General features: G+C 41.5%; 1 protein-coding gene across 4 annotated transcripts; it reads left to right on the top strand.

Annotated features, from left to right (window-relative positions):
* Positions 1-25,773, top strand: LOC123985072 (transcription factor ETV6-like). Of its 4 annotated transcripts, none has more exons than XM_046072424.1 (8): positions 1-358; positions 4,133-4,262; positions 17,787-17,951; positions 20,951-21,085; positions 23,088-23,702; positions 23,873-24,015; positions 24,939-25,039; positions 25,223-25,773. In XM_046072424.1, exons 1-8 carry the CDS (start codon positions 329-331, stop codon positions 25,323-25,325), a joined length of 1,422 nt encoding a protein of 473 aa, XP_045928380.1. In that variant the 5' UTR covers positions 1-328; the 3' UTR covers positions 25,326-25,773. The 4 variants fall into 4 exon arrangements, with proteins under 4 accessions (XP_045928380.1, XP_045928381.1, XP_045928383.1 ...); XM_046072425.1 differs by having other exon boundaries at positions 4,136-4,262; XM_046072427.1 differs by lacking the exons at positions 1-358; positions 4,133-4,262 and adding an exon at positions 14,713-14,730.
* Positions 25,774-26,137: the final 364 nt, after the last annotated feature.

A 26,137-nucleotide genomic window follows, 5' to 3' on the forward strand; every position in this document is an offset into this window, starting at 1 on the left:
GGTCCCTCTCTCTCTTTTCAGTCTTGCTCTTCCAGGAAGGGATTATTAACCAGCACGCTGCCGACATATGAAGGGAAAACACACGCAGACAAAAGAAGTTTTCACACCGACAGCCGCGCTATGGAGCCGGCCAGCAGATAAAAACAGAAAAGAAACAAACGGAGGCTACATGAAAAAGACAACTTCTCCCACAATAACAAGCCGAGCAGTGGGACTGCCGCCGCCGCCGCTGCTGCTGCTGCGTGGGTTTCTATAGGAAAGCAGAGGAGATAAAGAAGAGAGCACAACGGAAAAGTGGAAGGAGAAGGAGAGAAGTTGACGGGAGATAATGTCAGAATCCTCCTCCGCTGCGAACAAGGTAAGAGCGTCGGCTGGTTTTCTCCTCTTTTGTTTTCCTTCAGCAGACACTCTCCACTTTTAACCCGCCTCTGTACGGTGTGGCTGTGATATTCACGGATTTCCAAAGCTTTGCATATCACCTCTTACCGACGTGGAGCGGAGGGGCACGAGCCGCAGCGCCATTCAGTTGTTGCGGCGGCGCGTTTGTTTTGCTAGTCATCTGTTGCTCGCGGCTCCACGCTTTTAGTTCGCCTCCACTCTGCTGATGGAGGGGAGAAGTCGTGACTGTCTGTGACACGCAAAACCCCCTTTCTTTTGATGAAGCCCACCCCCCGTCCTCCAAAAAAAAGTGATTTAAGTCGGCGGGCGATCATTGTTGTAACCGACAGAGAGCATCTGTAAACGTGAGCTGTTCGCGGAGCATCAGTAAGAAAGCGTTTAAAAGGGTTCAATCACAACAAAACATTAGGGATAAAGACAAGCTGCAGCTGTTGAACTCCCTGTCGGAGAGGCCTATAACACATGTAATACTGGAATGGGATAGGAGTACCTCCACTGACAAACTCAATATAGGCCTACTACAGATAAATATACAACTCAACTAATGCTTGAATTGACAGGTTTCCTCAGTTCAGAGCTGAAATTATTAATCGATCAACAGAAAATGAATGGGCAACTTTTTTGGTAATCGTCATTTATTAAGCAAAAATCTTCTCCCTGTGATTTGCTGCATTTCTTTGTTTTCCATCACTGTAAACTGAATGTGTGGGCCGTTAGTCAGACAATAACACAAGACACCCCCACAGACTCAAGAAAATGGTGTGGGATAATCGGAAAAATAATCAATAGATCAGCCACAAGGAAAGTAATTGTTAGCAGCCTTACTTTACAAAAAAATATGTGATTAAAAAATGCATGTTCTGGTTTGTATGGCTGCAGGTCAGACTGTGTAAACAATCTGAAGACACTTTGTGCTTGTGATGGCCTGTGTCATTATGTTTGACATGATGTAATCGAAGCGCCCAATCGTTCAGTAATCAGTAATGTAAATAATCCATAGTTGCAACACTAGGAAAAGGGAAAGTGTGAGAGATTAAAGTCAGTAATAATCAGCACAGACCTGCTCTGGGTTCCCAATAGGAACTAGATCTGAGAAATTTGCAGATAAATCTGCAGCTATATTTTCATAATGTAGGCCTTTCAGGTGTTTCTGTTGTGTAATCAAGCTTGCTTATATTCACTGGTTCTGGCTTCACAAATGTGCGGAATTGCTGCTTTTGTGTGCTTCAATTGAATATCTTTGGGTCTTTGGACTGTTGGTCAGACATAACAAGATATTAGAAGATGTCACCTTAGCCTCTCAGAACGTATTTGAGTTTTATTTTAGGACATTTCGTCAATCTAAAGACAAATCGAAAGGTGAGTCTGTGATATAATCGTTAGTTTCAGCTCTAATGGCTACATGACAGAAATGCTATTTGGAATGTCAAGGTCAGCCTGAAATACCTGAAAACAATGCATGCTGCTCAATGACAGAAAGTGAAATATGGTGTTTTGTTTGCAAGGGATGTCTTCTCGATTGTAGTTGCATTCTGGAAAGGATCAGCACTTCACTCTGAGAAGTTTTCCAGCAGAGGCGCTGGCAGACCGGACTCCTGTCTCCCACTCACCTTCATACTGCAGCCCAGCTCTGTCACTTATCGCTTTGCCTATTTTTGCAGTGTCTTTATCACAAGCTCTGTCCCCTGTCGCTTTGCCACTAATAACCCGACCTTTTTCTGGACAACTGAATCTTAACAAAGTGGAGGGGGTGAGGAGCCTCCGCCTCTGAGAGGAGGAAATAAAAGACTTAAAGATTATTGCTTGGCTTCCACAGGAAATTCCTGGTGCATACAGTTGGTGTGTAGGTCTCAGAGTGGCTGTGTGTGGTGACAGCAGGCTGAAACTGAAGGGAGAAACGGCAACAAAAAAAACAAGCTTCATTTCCTCAAGAAACTGTGGTGGCTTCATGCTCTGCCCTCATTTGCAGGAAAGGGAACCAGTAAACAGAGTGACTGCAAATTGGAAAATCTCATACCTTAACCTAGATTCAATAAGTTGGCCGTACAATAGCAGAACTGGAGTGTCTAAAATCTCAGAGTATCCGGGAGTAGGGTGCATCTAACATCTGTTTTCATTATGGAAAAATAAGCGTATTATTATCTGAATAAGTGATTAATTCTGAAAAATGCCCATCATGGTGTCCTGGAGCCAAGGTTGACATATTGCTGGATTGGCCCAGCCAACAGTCGAAAACGCAAAGATATCCAATTCAGAATAATGGACAACAGACAATATAACATTTCTTCACAAAGTTGAAACCAGGGAATGTTCGGCCTTTTTTTTTTTGAGCAATGAATTGAAACACTTCTCAGCTGAGGGTGTATGCTCTTCAAATCATCCAACCTCTTACTTGAGTGTCCCCTGGTCACAGTCAGACATGGATTTTTCTACATGCTGGTGCCGTTTGGTTCGTGCCTGCTGATGTAACTGCCGTGGCTTTGGGTGCTTCTGTGGCAAAGGAAACAGGGGAAACTGGAATTAACTAGCTGTTGTTGCTGCTAACACACCTGGCCTGTGCTGACTAATTAAGAAAAGGGCCTTGGGGGCCACTGCCTTGGTCTTCTTTTTTTAAAGGGACTAAAATACAGACTAACAGTATATTATCTTTATATAATTCCAAAGCTTTTGCACCTTTCAAATGTAATATCTGGCCGTTAAAATGACCCCTTTTGTAATCACTATTGATCAGAAATCCATAAGGCTCCTTTTCACTGACATGCACAGGATGTGCAAATTCTTCTGTTTTGAGAAGTTGGAACGAGCAAATGTTTGGCATTTTTGCTTGGGGAAGAAAAACTTTAGGGGACAAATTGGCAAACTGTTGCTGAATCATTTTCTGTCAGTCAACAAAATGATTAAATGACTAATTTCAGCAATATATCAGACGATTTAGTCAATCAACAAAAAAATTATAATGAAAGTAATTCTCCAAAGCAAAATTCTGTTGGTCAAGCAAAGATGAAAACCAAAAGGAAACAAATTTGCAAGCATTACCTGTTTCTTTATTGTAAATGTAATATTCAGGAGGTTTCGGACTGTTGGTCAGACCAAACAGGCCATTTGGAAAGTTGTGATAGGCGTTTTAGAGACTAATCAATTCATTTAAACAATAACCGAGATCTATCAATAAAAGTAATTAGTTGTACACTGCCCAGTTTTGTTGCTAAGATAGTATCAAATATTCTGATTCCAGCTTATTTAATTTGTTGCTTTTCTGTTTTTATATAGTTTCTAGATTTTAAAATCTAATTCTTTAACTAATGTGTTTTGGAAATGTTGATGGTACAATTTATAGGCGTCATCTCAAGCTCGGAAATCGTGATGGAAACTCTTTTCAGTCATTTTATAGAGCAATCGATTGATCCAGCTGTGTTGTCTCTGAGCTACTAATGCGTCTTGACGACACTGAGATTGTCGTCTTTACAACCAGAGTGTTGGCTAGTTTCGGACTTTATTGCATAGCAACATGTGCGCTGAAGCATTCTGGATATTTGCGTCTCCACATTGTGTCTGCGTATCAGTTTTTTAGATGCACATACTCCTCTCTGTATAGAGATGAGACTCTATAGGCTAGCCGAAGTTGTGGGTGCACAGTGAGGTGAGGCGAGTTGGCGTGGGGCTGTTTGGGTTCAGGGCCGGTGCGTTGTGGAGCTTTGTGAGCCATGCTTTGTGTCTCTGTGTCTATTCATAGCAGGAGAGGAGCTCTTTCAGTCCTTCCGCGAACCCGCTGCCAAACTCCACTTCCTCCCCCGTCCATGCTCCCGCCGCGAGGCCAGCCAGCCGAATGGAGGACGAGCCTGCCAGGCTGCCTGCGCACCTGCGTGAGTCACAGACACACACACACACACACACACACACACACACACACACACACACACACACACACACACACACACACACCCAGATGAGCAGTGACTCCTACACACATAGATGAGTTGGTCATTTGAAGAGGACATCTGTCTGTCATCCCAGAATTCACCTGTCATTCATTTCCTGTGGGCGGGACTCTGACATCTTACTTAGATTTTCAGTAGATCAAGTTTGAGCTTCTGCAGGTGGCGACAAGAGAGAGTTCAGAAAGGCAAACCGAAGCTAGAGACCATGTTTTCCGAGTCAAAAGAGGCAACATGAATAAACAAAAACATAGCGAGATATCACTTTAATAGTTAAAATCCATCATATCCAATTATGATAACGCACACACACACACATCATTATCACTGCATGAGTGCCGGCTCAGTCATGCTGGACTTCTCAGCTGGGAGGTGTTGAGGCAGATCTGGGGTCAGACACCTGAACCGTACACATTTCCACTAGACCATAACTGACAGACTTACTGTACTGGAATAACCAATAGTTACACAGCAGTCAGGTACAGATAATGTGGAGCAGAGAACACATAGCGGCTGGGAATGATAGAAGAAGAAGAAGAAGAAGAAGAAGAAGGGATGACAAACTGATAGGAAGAGCCACTGTTGAAGAGGAGGGCTGGTGTAAGATTTCAGTAGGATTAAGAATGTATTTCCAACATTTAGAGAACCCCCCCACACACACACACACCCTCAAGTGTAATTACATGGGTGATGTGTGGACCGATGCTTAAATTAATCTATTGTGCATGTTTTCGTCATCAAGGATCATGTTTTAATGAAGACCATTCAGTAGGCGGCACAATATGTATATGGATGTATGTGTTTACATTTCTTCTGACATTTGAATTAGAGGTGTCCTTGAAAGCATCAATCGGCAAGGTGAATCAGTGCCTGCTTGCAGGGGCATTAAGACTGGAAAAATAAATGCAGTGAAATGTTTGCAGTTGTGGAATAAATTTTAGGTCTGAATTGCTTCAGACACTTCAGTTTTTGTCATTGATTCAAAAAGCTCAATGGCCTTTTTCCTGTTGAAAAGCCAATGTTATGGAGCATTGTTGTTATGAGTGGCCCACCCGTTTTATTTGTATTGCACATGAAGCATGTGGGCACGTGGATGCAATTCACATCCTGCTGTTGCAAGCAAACACAGATGTAAACAATGCAGGGTTTGAAATATTTTAAAAGTCTGCCTTGCAAATGTTTTATGTGGCAATGCATTCAGCACATTTGTTAGACCTCAAGGATAGACGGAATGCGTTTTAGTGAGTAACACTGAATGTAAACATAACCTTTGTCCGTTTACAAAACTCCACAGAGCACCTTTTTAATATTAGGTGTGCTTTATTTGTAGGCTTCAACTCTGGTATCTTAAACTGATATGAACAGCAGAGAAGACAGAACAATATGTTGTGATTAGCTAGAGTAGCTGGAATCAGACTTGTTTATGATGAGACTGGTAAACAAGCTAATAGGAGGTCATGTGGCTTTTGTTTAGAAGCACTGATTGACTTCTAATTGGCTATTTTGAATCAGAACAAACCAGCTTTTCCACTTTGCTTCAGAACAACGAAAACCACTTGTAGATTTACCTGAACTGGTCAGGATTTGACTCCACCTGAACTTTCTGGTGTTAATTGACCTGAGAGAAATCAAAGTGAGAAGCAAACTGTCTGAAAGTGAGGCAGTAAAGGAAAAATGTTTTTGGAAAGGTGTATGTAAATGAAGTGAAGCAACACTGTGACATTTATGACCCTCGGTTCGGTTGCATCGGCTCACTGTTGCTTAACCAATCATAGAGCAGGCGGGGCTGGAGCTGTGCCAAGAGATAGGCTCGATGTTCAAAGAGTAACCCTGAGCTGCTTTGTCCATGCGTCCTTCAATAATTAACCGGTTTATAATTGTTTTTTTTGTTTTTTTTCCCCCCCTTGCAAGTGTGAAGTTCAGGGTTTTGTGGGGGCGCTGGGGCTGGGCGGCTGCGCAGGCTGGATGAGACGCACAGGAAACTCCCTCAGCCCACTTCCTCTTTTGCATTGTTGCAGAAAAAGGAAGAACGCTCAACAGGTCCGTCTTGAGTTTCCTGTCGAGTAAACCGACGGGTCACTACACATCCGCAGACATGTGGAAGTCCTTCTTTGTTTTAATCAGATTTCAAACACCGTTCCTCACACAGACAGGACTCTCACACATCTGCAGGTCAGGAAAATCCCCCCCCCCCCTTTTCTTCAGTGTTTAGTTTATAACTGCTGCTGGTCGGTATCTACTCTCCCCCCTCAGACAGACGGCAACATGTCTTTGTCACTTTGCGCGCAGTCTGAAACACCTCTGCTCGTCCTTTCTCCTGCCTATCTAAACACACACGTGCTGGAAAACAAACCGTCCATTACCCCCTCACTCACAGGGAGTTCTGTCCTGCGTGGGGAGAGGGAAGGAAGAGAGCAGGAGGAGGGAAGGAGGGAGGGAGGAGGAGAAGAGGGGGGGAGACAGAAAGAAAAAGAATGAGGGAGGAAATTGCAGTGTGGGCAGAAATCCGCCTTCTCCATTTCCTGGGGAGGAAGTGGATTAGATCGAGGAGAGTTGCAGACTGCTCCTCACACTAAAAAATGCTACCCGGCTCGATTTGAACCCTTTCAGCCAGACATCACTGTAACACACTACAAACCATAACCTCGTGAAAATATATTTGGAATAAATTCTTTTCTAATCAACCCCTGAAAATATTTTCATTAACTAGCTTTCACTTTCTGTTGTGGTCTTTTTTTGTTTGTTTTTTGTAATCTGTTTTGTGGTTCACCACTTTTTTATATTGTTCTCTCCATCTTGGTTCCTGTCTGTTCCTCAGTGACACACTGAATCTTCAGTGACATGATAATGTAATAATGAATTCATAAGAACAGAAGTCATTGCAGCATAAACGCCACTGATTTGTGTGGCCAAATGCGGTATAGTAACATGTATTTAAGAGATAAGATTTAATCGTTCTAAAGAACTTTTTTGTTCCAAGGATGCTAGATATCCATGATGACATATACAACATGGATAATACAAAAATATAGATATGTACTAAAATAGATTTAAATGAAGGTAAACTAGATAAAAACCTGAATAAAATGGTGTGCTGACAACAAATGACGGTGCAATGCTTGAATTAAAGTGCAGGTTGCCAGTTAGAATGTCTCAAATTACAAGCAATAAATAAACTGTACAGAAAGGTGCATCTATGCTACTATGAATGTGTGTTAAAAAACTTTTAAAATAACAAGCATGGAAGTATAAAGTATTGAAAAGTTTATATAGTAACAATAAGGCCACACATAATTGCATTTAAAGCGCTAAGAACTTCTGTAATGTGATGCTAAATCAAGATGTGGGGGTGCAATATAAAACAATTAGAAAATGTCATCACTAATCATTGAATAATTAATATTTCTTTGGTGTACTATTTTATAAGAGACAATAACAACCATAGACAGCTCCTGCTTCTGATTAGTTAATATGGAGCAACTAAGTCAGTTTATTAGTCAGTTTAGTTAGTAGTGAACCTGTGGAGGCTGGACACTACACTTCCTAGAGTCTGCGCTGAGGAATAGTCTAGCACATAACCCTTACTTAGCACATTTCCTATTGAACTATTCCTTCATTTCTTCTTTCTGTTTCCTTGTGTTTATAATGTTGTTATCTTGTTTTGTTAGAAAAGAGCACGGACTTAGTAGTTAATTGAGGCACATTTAAATTCATTGTGGCTTTAAAATCCATGTTACACAAGTCATTCTTCCCTTCATCCAGCAGTATTAGTCTGCGAGTAGAGAAATGTCCAACTTTAAACAGAACGCGGAGGAGTGCTGTCAACCATCCGTGACGTTTTGCTTGTTTTTCTGTGTTGAGGCGAGTACTCGAAGAAAGGCCTGGGAGGGTTTTTCGCCACCGCTCACAATAAAGCAGTGCTGACGTTAACCGATGAACTGGATTTGTCGGGATTTAATTCAATCGCAAGTCCAGGCATCATCTCTCGACATGGCGCCCACGTACACGGAGCATGACGCAACTGAGAGCTGGTCTGTGTGGAAAACGGTGAATTATTTAAAGGTTTAAAACACCAGGCATTCCACTGAAAAACAAAAAACCTGCATGAACTAGAAAGAACAGTGGCTGCAATCTTTAGAAATATCTTTCTGGAGGATTAAAAAAAGAATCTATGTCCATGGAAACAAGACTGGCTGGTTTCCTTGGTGGTGTGTGTGTGTGTGTGTGTGTGTGTGCGCGCACTCACAGCTGGGTTTGCACTATGCTTGCTTGTACGAGTGGGTGGATTAGTGTGAGTGAATCTTGTGTCTTTGTGCAAAGCTTGCCAGAGATAGTGTAGGTGTGTGTGTGTGTGTGTGTGTGTGTGTGTGTGTTTATGAGTAAGTTTGTGTGTGTGTTAACGTATATTACTCCAAACCCCCTAACTGGTTTCCTTTGGTCGCCCTCTCTGTCTTTGTGGTATATTACCCATTTTACTGTGTGGGAATTGGTGTTATAAAGTCTGTGTGTGCGCATGTTTGTGTGTGTTGGTCCTTCTGAGGGGAAATTTCCTGCCCCTGGAGCAGCTCTTGTCCTCAGGAATTTCCTGAGTGGGCAGACGGCGCTTCCTGAATAAATGTTGTTGTTGTTGTTGGGGTGTGTGTGTGTGTGTGTGTGTGTGTGTGTGTGTGTTTTAACTGGCTCTCTTTTTTCTCCTCTGAAAGGGAAACTGTTCTCACATGCCAGCGAGTGAGCTGAGTGCAGCCCCCTTCTCTTCCTGTTCGCGACACACTCCACATGGCGTTTCTAACAGGAGGGGCTTGGCTTTACTCTAAAACGTCACAATGAACACACACTCGCATTACTGACGTGGTGGCGTGTTGATTGCAGGCTTTATTAAGAAAAGTCACAAAAGCACAAATGCTCTTCCTCGTATTGATATCAACTTTATGAAATCTTTTCTATCTGCTTAATAAACATGTCCTGTATGTTTAGGTTATGTTAGGTTATGTTTATTTAGGTTTGCACTTTCATAAAGTTGGCGAGATGTGCAAGAGACAGATTAAAAACAAAATGTTGAGATGTCCTGACTTTTAGTCCATAGTATGGCCCAAAATCCCAAACCACTGGATCCTACACTTCCCATAATGCAACATTCATGTCTATCAAACTCCTTATCTTTGTCACAATTCCATACCACCTACTAATTGTAATTGTATGTACTATATATTTTTATAGTAGGGGACGTTTTTGGAATAAACTGTTTTATACTAGCAGAAAAAGATGCAATTCATATATCAAACTGCAACTTTGGAATGACCATACCACTTTAAATTCACAAAAAGAAAGCAAAATGCTTTTTTAAAATCTTAATTTTGTGGCATTTTTGCGTTTGTATTGATAGACTGTGGAGACAGACAGGAAACACAGGTTGAGAGAGGGGGATGACATGCAACAAAATGTCCCCAGCTGGACTGACTATGTAAACTGGGGACACACAGCCATTATGTGCTTTGTCATAACCACTAGGACCACCACAGAGATACCCCCAAGATTTAGTTAGTCAGTATTTTCTTCTTGTTTTCCGCAGTCTTCCTGGAGTTGTCTCACCACTAGCCGCTTTTTATTTATTTATTTTTTGCAGCTGTGAATAGCTTGTATATTCTCTTTGAGCATTGCAATGTGTGACAGTAAACCAAGTATTTTTTACTGTGTATACTGGCCTTTGTGAGTATACTTAATGTTTTTTTTTTTAACATGAACACACTAAAGTCTTAGAATAAGTATACATACAGACATTATACATACACTCACATGTTTTGCAGAACTCCCTGGGACTAGCAGATTGATTCTGACATGTAAAAAGTACCTGTTTAATTGACAGGTGGTACATTTTTAGAAATTGAACACTTACCAACTAAGATGAGGTTAACATTCCAAAATGATGATTTGATGGATTTCCACTTCAGCCTTCAGTGAAACACTTTTTAGCTCTGCAGTGTTTTTAAAAAAAAAAAAAAAGAAAGAAAAGGTAGAAATAAATGACATAAATCAGTGAGCAATGGCTTCCAATCTTGGGAAAGGTCAGGAAAGCTAAGTGAAAGCATATTGCGCCCACATAAAATTGTTAATGTATAGGTTCACTTCTAAAAATGATTCAAATGAACTTGTCTGAGAAATGAAAACCATTCTTTGGATGAACTTGACACAGGTCGTGCACATAACCTGGGACGAGTTCACAAGCAGACATTGTTAAAGGCGAAGAAGTTGTGAAATGCTGCCATTGAAACATTGCATTTAAAGTGATTACCTAAGCGTTACACTGCACAAAATGCTGACTTTCGTCACTTTTTTCACATGGAAAGAAAGAAAAAAGAGTATGTGTTGCTTACAGGGTGTGTGCATGTTTCAGACAAGCAGGGGCCTTTTGATTTGGTCAACAAGTTTAGTCTTTGAAGCTTTTTCAAAAAAGAAGAGAAAAAAAGAAATTGGCTCCTGAACAAAAGGAAGAGTGGCAGTTGAAGCTGGATTCAGGAACTAACCTACAAGAGCTGGCTTGCTCCTGCGCTCAACAACAAGCTATCAAAAACAGGTCGCGCTACTTCCTGGCCATAAAGGTTCCGTGTGATTGATGATCTGTTTTATGTTTGTTTTGACTGGATGGAGTCCAGATTTGCTGGATGGGGACAGGCACGTGCATGCCGGTGGAGGAAGCAGAGGATAAATGTGAGAGGGGGGGTTCTCTGCACTGAAAAGTAAAAGTGTGTGTATGTGGAGGTGGATTTTCCCCTGCCGCACCCACCTGACAGGGAACTAATGTACAGAGAGACGCACAAAGCGGGGGGAGATGAATAAAGTGCAAGGATTAACTGTGGAAATGAATTGCTCTCATACCCACATGTCCCTGAATCAGGGTGTCAGAAGGTCATGGTGGTTCCTCCTCCTCCTCCCTCCTTCCTTCTCTTCCTCCTCTGTCTGGAGAAAGAAAAATCTTTTCTTTGAGATAGCAAGACCAATATCCGCCTACTTCTGCTTTGAGAGAAAAGTCAAACATTGACTGAAGAACTGAGTGACTAAGGAGCTTTGAGTTTGGAGAGCAAAGTCCCAGCCTTTCTGATGCAGCACTGCTTTTTTTTTTTTTTTTGGTTTTGTTTATTTAGTTATAGTTCATTCCGTTCAGGCTACGCTGAAATCCTCTGTGTTTTTATCTGCATCATTAAACTGTTGACACTCAGGAGTTTCTAACAGAAATCAATATCTGAGACTTTGAGATTCCAGTATGACTAAAAAATACAGCATGTGTGGGGTTTTGTTCCAGTTTTACAAATTATGAGAAAGGAAACAGAAATGTATGACGCACTAGAAAAGCTGAACAGTCAATCAACAACTGTTACGAAATGACTAGAAATGAAAATAATCGACATATGGTAAACCTTACTTGTTTTTTATTCCTTTCAATATATTTTTTGGTATTTCTTAGATTGCCATGAATAGTTTGCTTATTGAATATGTACCATAAACTGAGACTTTGGCTTGTCTTGTCAAATTCATAAAACCAGTCCTTATGAAAACTAAAGTCTAATTAAATGGCTTAATATCTACCAACCACTAAAAAAGGAGAACTAGGTAAAAACAGCCGTTTGTGTGGCTGTGGATCTATTCAGGAAGGTCCACAGACAAAGTAAACATGGATTTGTGTTTAAATGCAGGTAGACAATCTGTAATCTGTCTTGTCTTTAGCTTTACTGAAAAATACAATGAATTCTCAATGTCGTGAGAAGAGTCCGCTCATATTTACCTGTATAGGTTAACTAGGAAAAACGTAATGCTAACGATGCAATACAAGCTTCTCTTAAGTTTCTAATCTTATTTTCTACTACATACTAATGCTATAAAATTAACTTTTTTAAATGAGCTATTTGGTGAACTAGCAAAAACATTGATTTTAATGCTTATACAAAACTATATGGCATGTTTGCACACATTTACTGAAAGACTGAGCAGGAGAAAAAGAGAGAGTGGGTTTTCTCATAGTTTTAGGGTCTTCAGACTTACTGGGGACACACATTTATGTTGAAAAGACATGGAAAAAGTGCATTTTTAATAACATAGGACCTTTCAGAATCAAATATCTAGCGATTTTTATTTCTTTCTTTTTAACATACTTCAATTCTCCATGACAATACTACATACTTAAAATGTGGTTATAATTAGCATTTAATGAGTTTTGTACACAGCGATACATTGGCTACTGTGCTAATCGGAAGACTTGGATGTTTGCTGACAAAGCAACACAACCTAATATCACCCAGATAAATCAGTGACAAATGTTTCTGATCATTTCTGACCTGATCAGAAAGTCCCTATGTCTGTTCATCTTTGCTGAGCTTAGACACAGCTGTAAGCACAATGTTTGCCCAAAACTTATGAACCTTTTAAAATGGCCACCAGAGGTGGGGTTAAGTTAGATGCCATTTTCATCCAAGTATAAAGAGGCTGACATTGTTGCAGTTTTCAGCAGGGCGAGAGAAACATAAGCAGCCGTATGCAGTGGTGATGGTGGGAGCTAAACTGGGATTCTGGACGGGACCTTTTAAGCTTCACAGCAGGACGGACCTCATTAACTCGTCTGGCTGCGACGGGAAGTTGAGGGCTTCTGTACCGCAACAACGAAACAAGATACCAGTGATCTCATCCTCCTCTTCCCTTCATTCATCCCAAGCGCTTATGAGTTGCCGTGGCAACTCGTGTGCTCTGTGGTGTGTGTGTGTATGTGTGTGACTGAGCAAGAGCGGGGGCCTGAGAAACCACAGAGTGAAAATTATGTGTCATCAGAGAGGATTAGGAGCCCACGGTTTAGTCAAGAGCTTGGGATCCTGCTGCTGTCGTGCTTGAGGGTTTTATTCAATGTAAACACACACGCACACACATATATTTATACGCTCTCATGAACGCTGTAAACCTGAGATGCATTCAACAAAGGCAGAGACTGATGACAAGGAAGACTGAAATTGATTTTCTTCCTGTAACCTGCAACGAATCTGTAACAGATTCTCTGACAAAAAACAACCAGAGAGGACAAATTTATCAGCTCAAGGAAGTGTGTGAATGTGTTGAAGGAACGGAGTGTCGAAAGGGCTCTCTGTTCACCTTTCACTCCTTGGCCATGCCTTCCATTTTCATTTCCACCTCTCTGTAAGCAAAGGGTGTGTGTGTGTGTCACTGGATGCACTGCAAAAGAAAGTTTCCCATCATCTTTAGAATCAGTTCCTGCCTAGATCACATGGATTTGAGATACACGATACAAATAAAGATTCAGAAACTCACAACATGAATGTGACTCAGGTTTTGAAACTGAAATCAGAAATGACCTTTGCATCCATTTTCCTGATTCACCTACACCTATCGTCATGGTTTTGGCAGCTGAGCATTGATCGCATGAAGGACGCGTCACTGGGGAGAGAAAAAATTAGTGACTTGATCTGTGCTTGGAGAGACGCATGATCTCATTCAAAACCTGAAGATTCTGTAATTGAAATTGGTTGCAAAGACACAGATTGGTAGGTACAGTAATACAACTGAACCCTTTGGTTTTTGTTGTTTCACTTGACCATTTAACATCAATACCAGTTCATCTTAGATATGGGTACATAGTTAAATATTAATGGAAAGATCAATTCTGATTTAGATTTGTATTCTGCAAATAATTCTAATGATTTGTTTTTATACCATGCTTCAATAAATACCAATAAGTACCTTAGACACATGCCTTCGCTTGCACAAAATAAATGTGGTTACATTTGATTTGTGATTTACATAAGCAAAGTACAAAGAACTTGATTTCAGGCAAAGCTGTAGACTTGAGGCTTGGATTTGAGTCAGACTTGAGTCACGAAAATCAGGACTTGTGAGTGACTTCTGCCTTGATACTTGAGTGTCTTGACTTGACTCGTAAGCGAAGTACGAAGAACTTTGATTCCAGGCAAAGCACGGGACTTGGACTCGAGTCTATAGCTTTGAGTTGCAAAAATGAGGACTTGTGATGTGACTTGGACTCAAATTTTCAGGCCATCAACAACAAAAAAAGCTGAAACCTCACACCACATACATCAGACTGCTTTCAGGAATCGCAAAAGTTCTTAGAAATTTCTGTGATGGAGTTCTAATTTAGAACCGGCTATTACCACAGAACCATAGGACAGCCAGCTCACTTGGAATAAATTGTGTGAGTACAGCGTCAATACTTGGCATCTTAGCTCTGACCACGTCACTCTCTGCACCTACCTCAGCACGGCAGGGAGTCGGGGGGGGGGGGGGGGGGGGGGGGGGGGGGGGGGGGGGGTAAGGGAAAGTAGACCCACAGGTGGATGCTGGAGTGGTTTTAGACTTGCTGCAGCAGTAACAGCATAGGTTTCAGGTGAGCGGTGTGGCAGCAGCCAGAGCACTGACTGCTTACGTACACCATCATAATCGAAGGGTGCGTTGGATGTATGTTGGAATTAGACTGGAATTGACTACCTGAACTAGCTTGCAGGCTTCGCTTCATGCATTGGCTACACTCCAAAATAGGTATGAGTAGTCAAAAGAATGAGCAGGAATTCAGGGCTGGCGTCCCATTCCATGAACTTTGTTTCAGTACCGGCTTAGTATGTTTCCCTTCCCATTTGCCTTTACTTCCTTTTTTTTGCATCTTTGTTAAGTCCTCTTGTTCCTGCTATTTTACCTCATGAGCCTACTTCCCCAGTCATCACACTATCCTCAGCTGCTCTGATCACTCTTTCCTTTCTGTTTCCACTCTTCCTTTTCTCGCTTCTGTCTGATAATAAACCTCCTGGCGTCACTCTCTAACCTTACCGCAGGAAGTTTCCTGTGCTGAAACGGAGCCCGTGCTGGATTGCTTCCTGCCAAAGTGCGTTGTGGGACACGTTTATTTGGGCCCCCTTCTTCCTCCTCCTCCTCCCTTCTGCTCCCCTTGATGCTTCCTCCTTTGGGCTCTGTGCAGATGGCTGAGGCCGTCAGACCGGATCTCGGAGGGGTTTTGGCAAAGCTGCGCCTCTCTCCGGCCCTGGAGAGAGCATACCGCAGCCATGACCTCGCGACCCTGGCTGCACTGCTGCCCGCCTCGGCTTTGCTGCGCTCGCAAGTCAGCCACGAGAGACGAATGTACAGCTGGTGCATGCAGTGCAGATGGCAGCTTGATTCCAAATTCATAGAAAGTCTGTGATGTAGTTAGATAGGATCATTGCAGTATATCCTATATTTATTCCTGTAATATAGTCAAGTTAAATCTAAACAGAAGGTCACTTGTAGAAGCTATATATTTTATGTTAAAAAAACAATTTTAGTTTTCTAGGAATATTTCAAATAATTCTCTTACCACTGATTTTTAAAGTTACCAATACTGCTTTAATTATGAAAGTATAAATAGTTTGGAAATATGGATTAAAAACAAGCACTTTTACATACATTATGTTAAACATACTAAAGGCTAGATGTAATGCAGTCTAGACATGATGTCTAGTGAAGCCAATTCCAGAGTAGAACGCTGGAACCCAGTATAAACAAAAAAGAAGAAATATAGTTCCTTATCTGCCCACCACTAACTCCTGTGGTTGTGAAACACCTGGATTCCATATTCCCTGACACTTTCTTGGGATGTCTGTTGACAAGCTGAGGGTCAGAACTTGACAGACTGTAAGCTGTGCTTCAGATAACCAAGGCCTTCCCGGGCTTATCGGCAATGCTCTTGCCACTATCTGAATACAGAGGACTAGAAGGGAAGCGAAGAAATGGGAATCTGACAATCTAGACAGGGTTTCATTTTATATTGATTGCTCTGTGAAAACTTCCTCTGTTTGACAGGTGGGGTGAGGGGAGTGGGGGTGAAGTGGGAGAGGCCTGAAAGCAAGCACAAGGTTCCTATTACTTGTGTGACAGTGACATTGGCGGCCAAAGATAACAGCTGTCCGACTCCCAGAGGAAGTGTTTGAGGCTGAGCGATAAGTGAAATGTAAGAAATGAGTAGTTATGCTCCGCGTGGGTGTCATGGACATTTTGATCGGAGCTATACACTGTTTTGTGTGTGTGTGTGTGTGTGTGTGTGTGTGCGCGCATGTGAAAGAGAGGAGGTGAGTCTGAGTCATATGGTGTATCATTGGGTCACATAGAGAACGCACAATCATATGAGATTGCAGTATCTGCGTTAACCAGGATCAGGGTAAAACATTTTGTGTATTGCTAAAAATATACAACGTGTTATGTCAGAGTTTGAGAACATTTCAGAAATTGTAACTATAAATAGCACTACTGTAAAGGAGGAAGCTAATATAATGCAGCCTAGCGTCCTGGTATCAGCTAAAATAAATCTTAGCTTATTTAGTTTAACTATTAAGCTAACTTTAATGAGCTAATTTGGACAAAGAGGTGGGTGGCTTACCTTTTTAGGTTGAAAATTTAAGGTTGAAATTTGTCCTTCTAAATAAACTTTGGGGCGTTTTTTAGCGCTGTTTGAGTTATTATTTTATATTTTGTCCAGGTTTCATCTTTGGCATTCAGCTAGCTTGCTTATGTTGTCAGGTGCCCCCCCAAAAAACAAACTCCCTAATTATTTAGGGGCAAACTTATAATCAAATCCAAGAAATGTTTTTACTACTAAAATTCACTCTACACATTATTCAGATAAAAGTGAGCTTTTGTTCAGATTTTTTTTTTTTTATATCATGTTCAGTCTTCTTTATTCTTTCCCTGTTGCCTTTAAATGCTTGTTGGTCATCAGTGCAGATGTTTTGCACTCCTGTTCCCACGGCAGTGAAAGAAACATTTCAGCGTGTGAGGGAGGGGGGAAAAAAGAAATACTGTGGTCGCTGTTTCCTCTGCTCTCTTTCCCTCACTGTGTCCTTGTCCATTTATACAAAAACTAATAAACTGTCCGTCCTCTGATGTGCCTGTCTGGAGTTCAGAGAGCAAAGAACAGCACAGATCATAGCAGATCAAATAAAATAACAGTCTGACTGTCTTTCTCATATAACTCCCTCATCCTTCTTTTTTATTCTTGTGATTCATTCTGTATTCTTCTCTTAACCTATCATCTTTTAATCTTTCATTCTAACCTCCTCTCCCTTTCTGACTCTGTCTCCTCCTTCATCTTTTTTTTCTTTATCTCTGCTGCCGTTCCCGTAATCACTCCCTCCTTTTGGCTTTTATCTCCACTTCCTCAATATCCTTTTTACTGCCTCTGCCTCCTTCCTTCCTCTCTCCCCCTTCCCCTCCTCCTTTCTTCCCTACCCCTCTCCCTCTACACCCTCCCCTCCTTTCTGCCTTTCGTTCTTTCTCTATTCCTTCCTCACCCCCAAACCCCCCTCCTACTGCCTCTTCTTCACTGAGCTCATCGTTCTTTTCTTCCATCCTTTCCTCTTCACCTCCACTTTTGTTGCTTCTTTACCAAACTCTGGTGTCGAATCCTTCCACCTCCAGGTTTGCAGCCAGTGTTTTGGAGCAGGGAGGACGTGGCCCAGTGGCTGCGATGGGCCGAGAAGGAGTTTGCCCTGCGGCCAATCACCAGCGGCTCCTTCCAGATGAACGGCAAAGCTCTGCTGCTGCTCACCAAAGAGGACTTCCGCTACCGATCCCCTCACTCCGGTACTCGTCTTCTTTCCACCTCTACATTTCTTGGAGATATTAGATGTGTATGCCAGGCTGGGGCTGAAACTGGTGTATAATTGTAAAAATGACTCACTTGAATTGATTTCATTAGATGTCTTTATTTTTATTTTTTTTTATTTTTTGCCCAACTGGGTCATGACCCAGACTGGAAAACAAGATTTACTAACTAGGAAGGAAGAACAGTTTTAGATCATGGAAACACCCTGACTAGTTGCAGAAAAATCATGGAAAATTGGTGCAATTATACACAGAAGTTCCTTTTCTAAGGGAAAAAAAGTGATGACTGATGGGGCTAAATGAAATTTTAAATGGCTAGTTGACACAGAAAAGTGAAACACTTGATAAATCATCATCCATGACTATATATAGTCTTGCAACAAAATTTAATTGGGGCAAACACCTTTATCAGCTGTTATGCTTTGTGGTTTAGACCAATATTAGATCTTATTTGCGCCAGTGCAGCTCTAAAATCAATGTGTTTACAGCAAAACTACACCCTTTTAAAAATCAATAGCGAAGCAGAGGAGGGAAGGCAGCAGTGTCAGGCGACAGTGGAGGGAGGCAGCTGCCACAGTGAGGCTGCCGGGGGAGGAAGTAGGAGACGGTTGATCAGGAAGTACCAAACCAACTTCAACTGTTGCCCCGGCAACGCCAGCGGCCAGGCGCACAAAATTAAAGCAAAAAAAGTGTTCTCCTTTGCAGATTTTTGGTTCTTTTTTTTCTTTTTTCCACTGTAAATGAAAAAGGATTCAATGTTTGATAGTGTCTCCAGGAGATTTTACAGTACACATAATCAGTCAGGGATAAAGTCACTACTGTGGTGTGATTCAGGATGATGGTCATAAGAGTGGGATGAAAGGAGTGAACTGCATTTTGAAATATAAAGATAAGACATGGGGTAAACCCGCCACATCATGGGAAATGTCTAATTTCAGGTCATATTAGGTCCAGTAAAGTGTGGGAATTGGACTAACAATGAATAAAATAAATAAATGCTGAAATGAATACAAAAAAAAGAATTGATAAAGAAAAGAATAAACAAATGAAAGCTGAACTGAAAGTATGAATAATTAAATGATAAATAATGTAACATAATAAATAAATGTACTTACTTATCAGGAAATAATGTATAATCTGTTACTACAAATCTACATTTATGTATTACTACATTTCTACTTTTTTTAATTTTAATTAACAGGGTGTTTTTATATTAATGAAACTAACTTCACTGTAAATTATGATTGGTCACAAGATTGATTGGGCTCTATAACTTTTGCCTTGTACATTTATTTATATATTTATTTGATAATGCAAGATATCATTAATTCAGTTTTTCTTTACGTACTATTTTATTTAACACTATATTATATATTAAATAACACTATTTATTTATTTCAGCATTTATGTATGCATTTGATTTAAACATTGGTTAATTGAATAAGTCATTACAAATCATCTGTAGATTGAACAGAAAGTAAGTCAAACTTGCCCTGTCCAGTTCAGTATATATTTCAGTATGTATTTCCTACGATCAGCGACCCCGATGTGTCCCAATGTTGAGGAATTATGTAGAGATGTGGTCCAGCTGACAGCTGTTATCAGGCTTGTATCAGGTTGTTTCCATGTAAACTCTGCAAAAACTTTCACATCCTGTGAAGAAATAGAGGTAGAAAGGACATTTAGAAAATGTGATTCATGTTCGCTGGTTTCATTAGTTGGTCAAAGTCATCTCCATGTGACACTGAGATCATTTTGTTGTAAAATGGTTTTATGTATCAGCAACTTTAGATGTTTGATGACATTTCTTTTTTGTAAAAACAACAACATAATGTCAAGAGATAAAGCCGTCAGTGATGGATTCCAATACGATACTGGTAGTTGTTTTGGCCCTGTGTGTCAGTGACAGTGAAAACTTTATTTTAGGAACCAGAGCGTAGCTTTTGGCTTGTGATGTGTCTATTTCCTCGTTTGAGGGTACAGTTCCCATCAGTCTCTGCTGTATGCCATATTTTCCTTTCGTAGAAGTTCTTATAATCATACCTTATTTCCTGGAATGTCTTAAACTCATTTCCAATAATTAGCCACACAGCTTGTTAAGCCACATTTCAGCTACATGTTTTGACCTGAACTTGTTTAATGGGAAAACTATAAAGCCAAAAAGTGTTGAAAAATCAGTTATGACTAACGGTAAGATGACACTTTCACCTGTTTCTTTCATTTCCCAGTAGATGTGATTCATAATAACCAACATATTATTGTGCATGCAGATTTTAACTAAATGTGAAGCTCTTGCGTTGAAAACATCATCATTTTACATCCAGAATCAAAGCAAACTTTAATGCACCAGGAAGCAGGAATTTTCCCCTCAATGCCACAGGACCAGAAAGTGAGAACTGAAAGGGGGGTGTGTGTGTTTGTTTGCGTGCATGTGTTCATCATCACTTCCTTTATGAGAATCGTTTCCTGGTTATGCTAAGCCTTTAAAAAGATCTCTGAGGTGATGTGGGATGTTAGTGCTTGTTAAAATCACATCCACTCTACTTATTTGTTAACCATGTAAATGTTTTGTGATGGCGGAAGAGGGGCCGCGGTTGTCAGTGTCGAGGCAAAACAAACAGCTGTTAATCATTCGGTGAACTTCCTGTTCAGGCTTTGTGCCTGGTGTCAACACCACTGTATAACCACTTAATGGAGAATACCAGGGTCATATAGACCCACAGTGTCAACAAACACACTGGGTCGTCAGGTTAGGGTGTTGAATATCTAGGAAATGTTTTTCTGCTAACAAAAAAAAGTCCCGATGAAAGTGGCGTCTGACTCCTCGGTGTCCCTTCCATTATTGCTCAAGCTCCCTGCTGCCTGGAAAGCTAAGTAGAAGGGGGAACATGATTCTGTGATTCTAGCTTCCTATTTTATGCAGGCGTGAAATGCTACAAGGAGAGGTATTATGACCTCTGACCTTTGCATCTCTACAGGGGACGTCTTGTATGAGCTGCTGCAGCACATCCTGAAGCAGAGGAAGCCCCATGTGTTTTACCCGTCTGCCTACTTCCCTGGGAACTCCTTCCACTCGCTGCCTGAAAGCGCTGTGCAGCACCTGAAGCTTGAAGGTCAGTCCGATAAACTGTATTTTCTTCTTCTAATGCGCACATTTCAAACATTTTCAGCTCTGGAATTAAATAGGCCTTCACTTGATTACTGTACCGCAACTCTTACATGCGTATGTTTGTTTTTTTTGAGACCTGCATTCCTCTGTGTGTCAAAAATGATGTAATTTTGTTGAGGATAAATGTGTGCAGTCTTCACAGTTTTGCTCAAAATAACTAAAATTCCAAACACAAGAATGACTTAAAAAAACTTCATGAGCAATTCCTCACCCAGCTTCTGTAAGACTATGAGCTGTATCTAGCAGCCGTGTCAGAGTAGGAGGAGAGATCTAAAATAAGGAGTGTTTTGAATGACTCCTAATCAACCTGCACACATACACAAGTGTCAAACTACATTCAAATATTTACACCAAAATTTTCATGAAATGATCAAACTAGAAAATATTATGGTGATAGTCTCTAAGTCTTTTCCTGGAAAAAAAATAAAAAATAAAGGTCATAATTACATGTAGCAAAAAATGGAGCTGAAGCTAATGACAGCTGTGTGTGTGGTTCACAGTAAATATACTGTATACCTGAGAGAAATGTCTGATCTAGGTGAACAGTTTCTACAAATGTCCATAGGAATTGTATCGGGGTCATTTTCAAAGCCCTTAGAGTGAAAGTACAAAAACTTTATTTTCTTTAAAAAGTAAAAGAGGTGAGTAAAAGAACAAATCACAGACAAGCCATGAATGAAACATGCAGATCATTTAAGCTGATCTTTGTGTGCGTACAAGCTCAGACGTCTTCACCCGGGCACCCGTGTTTGTTGTTACCAAGGAAGTAATGATAAAGTTCAGCGAAATACCTGAGACTGTTTTCTGGCTCTGATCTGAGGAAATGTGACACAACAACAACCACCAGAACATCGCATGTTGACAGTAAAACCTGTTCCACAAGGAAATGCTGCCTTATTTTTACAAGCTGCAGGACAACATGCCTCACACCCATCTAGTGAATAACTGCAGTGATTGGTTCGCTGGTATTTGTTGCTGCTGTATTCCTAGTTTTGAATGCCACTTTGTAGATGTTGGATGAAGGAAGAAGCGAAAAGTTCCAACCGCTCCCAGCAAAGTAGCTTATCAAAAATAATAACTGTAGAATATTGGTGACACCTAGTGGTCTTCTCTGTGTGAAGCCAGTGTACCAGGAACTAACCGTAATAAGCACCTTAGTGGCAGTAGGGACAAATTATAGAACAAGTTAGAAAATAGCTAAATGACTGTGTACAATACACGGCTTAATTTCATGCTCTGTTACTCAAACTTTCTGGTTAGGTTGTTGTATTTGTATTGCCTTTTCTGTAGAGACAGGCTCTATATGTGTACATGACAAAATAATCACAGCTTCCTAGATTAGATTTTAATGGAAGCCAGCACCGCAGTCCTGACATGAGTCTTATCTTTATTAAGCTCATAATACTGAATTTGAGTTGTCATTATCAGAGAGGTGTTGATTCACTTCTGTGGTCATTTTTGAGGCCAGAGTTGGTCACGGTCTTGTGCTGTCGCTCTGTTATCAGTGTACTAATGATAGCCAATATCTGTGTATGGTTGGCACCACCTGCATGGCAAACACAGAAAATGGTATACACCCAAATGCTTTGCTAACATCGCTGGATTGCTAGCACACAGACACGCTGATAATTTGTTCTCTGTTCTAAGTAATTAAATGAATGATTTATGATGATTTATCGCTGAGTCAGAAAAGACTGAAACATGCCCATCACGCGTTCCTAGAACCGAGGACGGCATCTGATTTTTTTTCTGTCTGATAAAACCAAAAAATATTCCTTTTAATGTGACGCAAGACAAATTGAAGTGGCAGATTACAATGTTTGAGAAGTTGGAACCATCAAATGTGGGTTTTCTACTAGCTGATTTATTATTTTAGCTGTATTTTAGCTGTTTGATATAAATTTGTGCTGCAGATATTCATCACATTGTATCTTTTGTAACCCCAGAAACGGTACGGCGGGCACCACGTGGTACGGAGCCACTCCCCCAGCATCCACCAACCATTGAGCTGCGGCACCGCTCCCGCTCCCCCCATCATCCAACCACCAGACGATCCCCTCCGGAGCCAAACCACCCCCGCCAAGCCAATGAGGACCCCCTCCAGACCTTCTCCCAGCTGCCCGACAGCAACCACCACCTGCCCGAGGAAATGTACCCTCTGTCGGTGTCTCCGGCTGCACCCAACGGCCGCTGTGCGACGCCCCGGGAAGCCCCATGTCCGGGCAGCCCTGGGGGCCAGGAGGCGGGCCCTCCTCGCGTCATCCAGCTCATGCCCAGCGCCATCATGAACCCCCTGCTCCTCAGCCCGAGCAGGAGCGGCGGGGGTGCCGCCATGGACTTCAGGCACAGCCGTGGCGGACCCCCCTCTCAGGTGACGCTCGAGAACGGGCGCGAGGGGAAGGTCCACGCCCACCACCATCAAATATCACTCTCCCAGCAGCAGCAGCAGCAGCAGCAGCACCACCTACTGCAGCAGCAGGAGGAGGTGCTTTACCGGAACCAGGTCATCATGCCCGTGTCTCCTCCAGAGGAGCAACAAATACCCATCGGACGGATAGCAGGTAAGATTTAGCCCTCACAAGGTTAAAAGTTGGAGCTGTACGAGGCGGCATCTTCAGGAAATTAGTTGCTTGTCTGTCCCTTTGGTAGTGTGCGACCCAAAGCATCACGCCTAAAAGAAAATTTAACCTAATGCAAACTCACCCCGTGTTTCCCTGTTGTGTCCTTGCAGACTGCAGGCTGCTCTGGGACTATGTCTACCAACTCCTGTCAGACAGCAGGTACGAAAACTACATCCGCTGGGAGGATCCAGAGAGCAAAGTCTTCCGCATCATGGACCCCAATGGCCTGGCCAGGTTGTGGGGAAACCACAAGGTAAGCACGCACTGAGCGAGTTCCAGTTGTTGCGTTATTGTTGTCTTTGATCCGGCCGGCGAGTGACTCATTGTGCAGGGACATCACACATCCAGGCAAGAGAAGAGACCATCATTGCTACTTCTAGAAACAGTTTACAGCTGCACTCATCAATATTTTTTTTTCAACAGTGAGTCAAAAGATGACACGAAATGTGAAATCTGTTGCTCATAGTGATGCATAGACAAATGGCACCTAACTCTGCACGTCACCTTTAACTTTTTTTTAGATTTAGATGGGTTTTTTTAGCGCATTGTTTTGATTTTACGGCCCACAAACTCAGACGCTCTCAACCACCTTGTTACCAGCTGCAGCAGGCAGCCGTTTTCAGTAATAAAAAGCTCGAATAAACCCAATGTAGAAACTGACAAAGAGCAAGGAAGAGACTCGCTGGTGAACATGGTGGAGCTTTTAGGAGCTTTCAGGAGCTGGTGGAGACAAAACAGAGCTAAAAAGGAGAGTAGTGTGTTATCCTGACATTCTTCTGGTGGTCAGAAAACGGACTCCAAATGAATGTTGTTCCGTCTCTGCTGAATGTGTAAATAAACAGCTGTTTGCTAACATGCTATCTATGTCAACTTAACAAGGTCATAGCTGTGTTTGCAGCGTTTCCGCTGCCCCTGAGTGGCAAAAACATCATCAGTTACTGCAGGTTTAGCATTGCCCTTAATCATTTAGCCTCTTTTCGTTCATTGTTATGGTTTTACGGCCAACAAACTGTCTGCAGGATGTCTGTTTGCTAACACGTTTGCCATAAAATGAGGTAATAAATTGTATGTCGGATGTTTTTTCAGCTTTTTGTGGACTAATGACCAAACTATGAATTATTATTATTATTATTATTATTATTATTGTTATGTCACTTTTCCTCTTGCCTCTTACAGAACAGGACCAATATGACCTACGAGAAGATGTCACGAGCACTGAGACACTACTACAAACTGAACATTATCCGGAAAGAGCCTGGACAAAGACTTCTATTCAGGTATATCTTGTCTTTATAACTTACAGACACCTTTTTGGAAAAAAAAAATGGTGAGGCTATTAATTTAAAAAAATTATTCTAAAAATTTAACCCACTTCCTGTTGGTTACTGGTTAAACATAGTAGAAACCCTAAAAACATAAGTGCCCATAACTTGTTTCCTTGTCTGCGTCACGTTCACCAGGTTTATGAAAACTCCCGATGAGATAATGAACGGGCAGACGGACCGGCTGGAGCACCTGGAGTCCGACACAGACGAACAAATCTACATCAAAGAGGAATGCTGAGGAAATCTTGGGGGAGGGGATGAGTCCATGAACTACTTACTACTTACTACTACTACAGCCGCTGATGCCTTTCAGAAGCAGCCTGAACAATCGTTGTTGAATCTGGAGCACGTGGATGTGCGCTTGTATCAGTCCCACACAGATGGATGTGAAATGTGGTCTCCCGTAAGATTGCCTTAGGATGACGTTTTCCTGAAGTAAACAGATTTTCCTGATGGAGCGAGCTGAGAGCACTTTCTAAGTGTTCCCTTTTTATTTCTGAATGAACTGCAAAAAAAAAATCACTTTGTGCTTAAGTCACTTTTATGATTTTTATTATTTTTTTGTCCCCTCACATGCATTATACAATGGAATTTTGCTGTTTGTAAAAAGAAAATCGCGTGTGTGTGTGCGTGTGTGTGACAGGAATGTTTTCACCATGGAATAAACATTTTTTGATCAAACTGTACTCTGTTGGTGTGGACTGTACTTCAAAAATGAAGGATATTTGCTTGACTGTTGTGTGTTTCATGCTTCTCTGCACGGAGAACTTACACCAAACACCAAACGTCCACATGATGGCACTACTGGACAAGTTTTGATGAGAGGCGCAGCAGTGGCTGTAGTCCTCAGTTCAACAGTTCATCAAACGGGCTGCACAGCTTCCAATTTAAACGGCTATTTACAGCTTTACATGTGGCTGCAGTTCATGATATTGTTGGAACTGGTGGGAGATGGAAAATCCTATTTCGGTCTTTTAGGGTTTTTTGCTTCTGGTGGAACTGATGTCTAAGTGGGAAATGACCACTGTTGAGCTCAATGAACCAGGTGCA

This window comes from Micropterus dolomieu, linkage group LG16 (genome assembly GCF_021292245.1).
Source record: "Micropterus dolomieu isolate WLL.071019.BEF.003 ecotype Adirondacks linkage group LG16, ASM2129224v1, whole genome shotgun sequence".
NCBI classification, from domain to species: Eukaryota; Metazoa; Chordata; class Actinopteri; order Centrarchiformes; family Centrarchidae; genus Micropterus; species Micropterus dolomieu.

Bases quoted from the DNA above. Each gene is read 5' to 3' on its own strand.
- LOC123985072 (XM_046072424.1), top strand. From the start codon at position 329: ATGTCAGAATCCTCCTCCGCTGCGAACAAG. The intron at 23,703-23,872 runs GTAAGATTTAGC...GTGTCCTTGCAG, and splicing joins ACCCATCGGACGGATAGCAG to ACTGCAGGCTGCTCTGGGAC. The intron at 24,016-24,938 runs GTAAGCACGCAC...TGCCTCTTACAG, and splicing joins GGTTGTGGGGAAACCACAAG to AACAGGACCAATATGACCTA.